This window comes from Molothrus ater, chromosome 19 (assembly GCF_012460135.2).
Source record: "Molothrus ater isolate BHLD 08-10-18 breed brown headed cowbird chromosome 19, BPBGC_Mater_1.1, whole genome shotgun sequence".
NCBI lineage: Eukaryota > Metazoa > Chordata > Aves > Passeriformes > Icteridae > Molothrus > Molothrus ater.
In genome coordinates, this window is record NC_050496.2 from 1034687 (window position 1) to 1040742 (window position 6056).

The following is a 6056-nucleotide window of genomic DNA, read 5'->3' on the forward strand; positions in this document are numbered from 1 at the left end:
CCCTGATGCTAAGTGACCTCCCCAGGAGCTCTGCTGGCTCTGGACACCCCTGACCCCTTCCCCTGTGCAGGTCAGCCCTGCTGGACGAGAAGCGCCGGCTGGAGGCTCGGATTGCCCAGCTGGAGGAGGAGCTGGAGGAGGAGCAGAGCAACATGGAGCTGCTCAACGAGCGCTTCCGAAAGACCACGCTGCAGGTGAGCCCAGGGCAGCTGCTGCTGGCTGTGACGTGCACAGAGTGACCCCTGTCCCTCCCTGTGACCGTGTCCACAGGGGTTTTAGGATGAGGGAAGAGACGAGGATCTGACTCCATGTTTCACAAGGCTGATTTATTATTTTATGATATATATTATATTAAAACTATACTAAAAGAGTAGAAGAAAGGATTTCATCAGAAGGCTGGCTAAGAATAGAAAAAGGAAAGAAAGAAAACAAAGGTTTGTGTCTCAGACAGAGTCTGATCCAGCTGGGCTGTGATTGGCCATTAATCAGAAACAACCACATGAGCCCAATCCCAGATGCACCTGTTGCATTCCACAGCAGCAGATAACCATTGGGTACATTTTGTTCCTGAGGCCTCTCAGCTTCTCAGGAGGAAAAATCTTAAGGAAAGGATTTTCAGACAATGTGTCTGTGGCACCTCCCTGCAGGTGGACACGCTCAACTCGGAGCTGGCCGGCGAGCGCAGCGCGGCCCAGAAGAGCGAGAACGCGCGGCAGCAGCTGGAGAGGCAGAACAAGGAGCTCAAGGCCAAGCTGCAGGAGCTGGAGGGCTCTGTCAAGTCCAAATTCAAGGCAACAATTTCTACTCTAGAAGCCAAGATTGCACAGCTTGAAGAACAGCTCGAGCAGGAAGCCAAGTAAGGGGAAAAGACCTGGTTGTCTGTGTGGGTTGAATGGCTGAAGTTCCATGGATGTTTCTGAAGGGCCTTGGGTGTATTGTCTGGAGACTCCTGTTCAAGGGATAAACTTTAACAAGGCAGCTGTAGAGTAACTGGGGCTGGGAGTTCCAGAATGGATTTGCTTCCTGCCAGCTGCATGAACTCTGTAAGGTGTTTATGTCCCAGAGCCACAAGGAGCTGCAGGAGTTTCCTGGGACAAGGTGAAATGTCCCCTGGGTGCTTGGTTAGAGGAACAGCTTATGTGGGACATCCTGTGCTCTCCAGAAGTCTTTCTGCAGGGAATTATCCATCTATCTTTGCAATCCTATTCTTAAAATTCACTTCTTTAGCTGGTTCCTCCCCGTTTGCGGGTGGGGCTTGTCCTACCACCACCTCTGTCCTTTCTGTGCTCTGGGCTCTGCAGCAGGATTGTGTCCGTGGTTAAACAGCAACTTTAAAGCTGCTCTGTCCAATCTCCTTGTGAAGGCACCCTCTGAGTCCTCTTTGTGCCATGCTCACATTGCCCCAGGGTCAAGGCTTTGTGCTCTGAGAGCTGCATCCCTTTATCCCTCTATCCTTGTATCCCTGCATCCCTTCATCCTTGCATCCCTGTACTCCTGCATCCTTGCATCCCTACATTCCTACATTCCTACATCCCTTCATCCCTTCATCCCTGCATCCTTGCATCCCTGCATCCCTACATTCCTACATCCCTGCATCCCTGCATCCCTTCATCCCTGCATCCCAGCCAGCCCCAGCACACGCAGCAGTTGCATTGCTGTGTCTGGCATGTTCAGAGCTCTGTACCAGTTACACTTTAGGGGGGCAGATCAGGTGCTCCCAGCCCTTGGGCAGTGGCACCAGCGCTGGTTTTGGGCTGTTGCAGGGAAAGGGCAGCTGCCAACAAGCTGGTGAGGCGCACGGAGAAGAAGCTGAAGGAGGTGTTCATGCAGGTGGAGGACGAGCGGCGCCACGCGGACCAGTACAAGGAGCAGGTGGGTGGGGGCTCAGTGAAACCTCCTGGGGTGCGAAGGGCTGGTGAAGAGGAACTGTAATGGACGGGGAATTAGAGGGGTGATTAAACCAGCAGGGATTCTGTGTGTGTGTGTGTGTGTGTGAGCTCTGCTGGGATGGGCTCTCCCAGGCTCTGTGGTGTTCCAGGGTCCAGGCTGGAGCCTGCACAAGGCTGTGCTGGATCCCCAGTGAGGGCTGTGCTGCATCCCCAGTGAGGGCTGTGCTGCATCCCCAGTGAGGGCTGTGCTCCATCCCCAGTGAGGGCTGTGCTGGATCCCCAGTGAGGGCTGTGCTCCATCCCCAGTGAGGGCTGTGCTGGATCCCCAGTGAGGGCTGTGCTCCATCCCCAGTGAGGGCTGTGCTGGATCCCCAGTGAGGGCTGTGCTCCATCCCCAGTGAGGGCTGTGCTGGATCCCCAGTGAGGGCTGTGCTGCATCCCCAGTGAGGGCTGTGCTGGATCCCCAGTGAGGGCTGTGCTCCATCCCCAGTGAGGGCTGTGCTGCATCCCCAGTGAGGGCTGTGCTGGATCCCCAGTGAGGGCTGTGCTGCATCCCCAGTGAGGGCTGTGCTGCATCCCCAGTGAGGGCTGTGCTGGATCCCCAGTGAGGGCTGTGCTGGATCCCCAGTGAGGGCTGTGTTCCATCCCCAGTGAGGGCTGTGCTCCATCCCCAGTGAGGGCTGTGCTCCATCCCCAGTGAGGGCTGTGCTCCATCCCCAGTGAGGGCTGTGCTGCATCCCCAGTGAGGGCTGTGCTGCATCCCCAGTCCGGCTGCAGCTCTGGGGTGACCCCGAGTGCTGGTTTGGTTGCAGATGGAGAAGGCCAATGCCAGGATGAAGCAGCTGAAGCGGCAGCTGGAGGAGGCAGAGGAGGAGGCCACGCGCGCCAACGCCTCGCGGCGCAAGCTGCAGCGCGAGCTGGACGATGCCACGGAGGCCAACGAGGGGCTGAGCAGGGAGGTCAGCACCCTCAAAAACAGGCTAAGGTCAGTGCCCCTGGAACCCTGGGACTGGGATTGACCTGAGCCCACAGAGACCCCTGGGGCACATCCAGCTGGGGAGCTGCTGGGGTTAGGGGATGGCTCAAATGGGAGCCTGGCGAGGAGAACAAGGATATTCCATGGGGATACTCCTGACAGCTGCAGGGATGGATGGGATATGGGGAAGGAGTCCTTCCCTGGCACAGGTGCCCAGAGCAGCTGGGGCTGCCCCTGGATCCCTGGCAGTGCCCAAGGCCAGGCTGGACAGAACCTGGAGCGGCCTGGGACAGTGGGAGGTGTCCCTGGGACAGGGGAAGGTGTCCCTGGGACAGTGGGAGGTGTCCCTGGGACAGTGGGAGGTGTCCCTGGGACAGGGGAAGGTGTCCCTGCCTTGGCAGGGGTGGGATGGGCTGAGCTTTGAGATGCCCCCAGCCCAGCCCAGCCCCTGCCGTGCTCCTGGGCGGGCCCGGGCGCTGCAGGAGCCGCTCCCAGCGCTGCTCTCCGTTCGCAGGAGGGGGGGACCCATCACCTTCTCCTCGAGCCGCTCGGGCCGGCGGCAGCTGCACATCGAGGGCGCCTCGCTGGAGCTGTCGGACGACGACGCCGAGAGCAAAGGCAGCGACGTGAACGAGGCTCCGCCAGCCCCCGCCGAGTAGCCCCGGCCCCGCCTGCATGCAGAGACCTTTCCAGCCCCGCAGGAGCGCCCCGCAGGAGCGCCCTGCCCTGCCCTCGGAACTGCCTTGTGGCCGGAAAGCTGCCTTACGACCCTCGGCATGTGCTACAAGGTTCCTTATCATAGGTCAACCATGTCTTAAGGCTCTCCAGCCTCACCACACTGTACCCTGCTTCAGATATAGGTACAACTGCTTTTTTATATATAGTAAACAACCGGGATCGTCTCTGTTCAGTGCATCTCTTTTCCAGATACTCATTGTAAAGCCATTTTATAAAGCATCATGTGAAGGATGAAACTTTTTTTTATCAATCCAGAAGCGTCATTCCCAGCGGGTGGGGGGCCAGGACAGACCCCTTGCCGTGGCTGTGCATGCCTTGTGTCCAGCAGCATCCTTCAGGCTCCGGGCTGGCCGCAGCCTCTCGGATCAGTGAAGACCAAACCGCTCCCGTTTCTTTCTTTTCTCCCAATTGTTGTGATCCGCACACGACCCCTGAGTGAACTGTGAAAAACGGCCTTGGGAAGTGTTAGAGGGAAGTGTAGGGATGAGTGAGTAGTGTCCGTTTTTATCCTGCAATCCCATTTGAAGTGTTCTCAGCTCCATCCGTTCGTGTCCATGCAGTCCAGGCACACCGAGGTGGGTCCCGTCCCCGCACAGCCCAGAGCCCTGCAGCCGCCCGGGCTGGGACAATGTGAACACCAGTGGGAAATAAACACACAGCACAGGCACAACTAATTTATTAATGTGAGGCCGAGCCAGGCCCTGGGAGGCCCCGGGTCCTGTGGGGCCGGGGCTCCCGCCCTGGATGGATGGATGTTGCCTGCCTACAGTTAACATGCCAGTGGATGTGAATCCTTTTTTTTTTTTGTTGTTGTTTTGTTGTTGTTTTTTTATTTTGAGCAGTATTACAGTGAGTAGTTAGCGTTCTTTTTGTTTAAATAGCTGAAAACTGACATTACAGAAAGTGCCTTAGACACTACAGTACTAAGACAACGTTACATATATAATTTGCCTATATAACAATGATTTAATGTATTAATTTTGACTGTGCTTCATATCATGTACCTCTCTAGTCCAAGTGGTATTATTGATATTAGTGACAATGAATCAGTGTTAACTAGGAAACTTCTTCTGCCACATGCTCAAAACCCATGGATTTCCCTTTTTGGTTAAAAGCTTTAACATCTGTCGCAAAGGTTTTGTTGTGTGTGTTTGGATATTTTTAATCAAACTGGCTGTTGACCACCAGGCGTCTGACTGCAAATATCTTGTTTTCTTGTATACCCATATTTCTAGACAATGATTTTTGTAAGACAATAAATTTATTCATTATAGATGCGGCCGCCTGCTCTGTTTACTTACTGGAAGAGCTCTCCCGAGGCTGGCATAGACCTTAATAAACGAGATATGACTGGAAGCTGCCTTTTCCCTTCTTCCTCTTTTGTTTGCTTGCTTTTGTTTTTTTTTTTTTTTTTTCCTTTTATTTTGACCTAAATACAGCATCACTGGCTTGGTCCGAGCTGAGCCTTTGCCTTTGAATGCCACTGGCAGGGCCCAGCTGGAGCACAAAGAAACTCTGAGCTGTGGCACAGGCTCTGGGCTCCTGCCTGCTCCTCAGCAGTTACATCCCATATTTTGGGGTCTTGGCGTGCAGAGCCTGCCCTGGAGCTGGGCAGGAAAGGCCAGGGAGCTGCAGGAGCTGGAGGCCAGGGTGGGAGGTTTTGGCTGGGTCTGGGACCAGGGTGGGACGGATGGGAGGGGAGGAGGGAGAGGGGGTGCCCATGGGGAGGGTGACCCCGCTGGGCTGGGGCTGAGGCTCTGGCAGGAGCTCCAGAGGAATGGGATGGGCTGCCTGGGGTAGGGCAGGGCCCCCAGGACAGGGGCACAGCCCTGGGCATGGACACGGGCAGGACATGGTCACAACCTCAGAGCTGGACACGGGCACAGCCCCAGAGCCCCCGGGACAGGGGCAGGACACGGGCACAGCCCCGGGGATGGACAGGGGCAGGACACGGGCACAGCCCCGGGGATGGACAGGGGCAGGACATGGGCACAGCCCCAGGGTACCCAGGACAGGGGCAGGACACGGGCACAGCCCCGGGGATGGACAGGGGCAGGACATGGGCACAACCTCAGAGCTGGACACGGGCACAGCCCCAGGGCCCCCGGGACAGGGGCAGGACACGGGCACAGCCCCGGGGATGGACAGTGGGACCCGGGCACGGAGGGGATGGAGCAGCCCGGGAAGGGGAAGGGATGGAGCAGCACGGGAAGGGAGGGATGGAGCAGCCTGGGAAGGGAGGGATGGAGCAGCCTGGGAAGGGGAAGGGAGGGATGGAGCAGCCTGGGAAGGGAGGGGATGGAGCAGCCTGGGAAGGGCCCCAGCCCGGCTCCTGTGCACAGGAAACTCCTTCCAGCTGCTCTAAGGAAGTAAAAATCCCCCGGAAGGCTCAGCTGGAGGCTTCCAACACGTACCCAGCAGCAGAGGCTGGGATGGCCCCAGCAGTGCCCAAA

The 6056-nt window shown here is 57.0% G+C and overlaps 1 protein-coding gene across 2 annotated transcripts in view; it reads left to right on the top strand.

Annotated features, from left to right (window-relative positions):
* The window catches only part of MYH10 (myosin heavy chain 10), an 88884-nt gene extending 83925 nt beyond the window's left edge, over positions 1-4959 (top strand). For both annotated transcript variants that reach the window (XM_036394334.2, XM_054516833.1), the window contains 5 exons: positions 71-194; positions 648-856; positions 1764-1872; positions 2702-2874; positions 3380-4959. In XM_036394334.2, coding sequence (XP_036250227.1) covers positions 71-194; positions 648-856; positions 1764-1872; positions 2702-2874; positions 3380-3524 — 760 coding nt within the window. In that variant the 3' untranslated portion in view covers positions 3525-4959. The remainder of the gene's footprint in view (positions 1-70; positions 195-647; positions 857-1763; positions 1873-2701; positions 2875-3379) is intronic.
* Positions 4960-6056: the final 1097 nt, after the last annotated feature.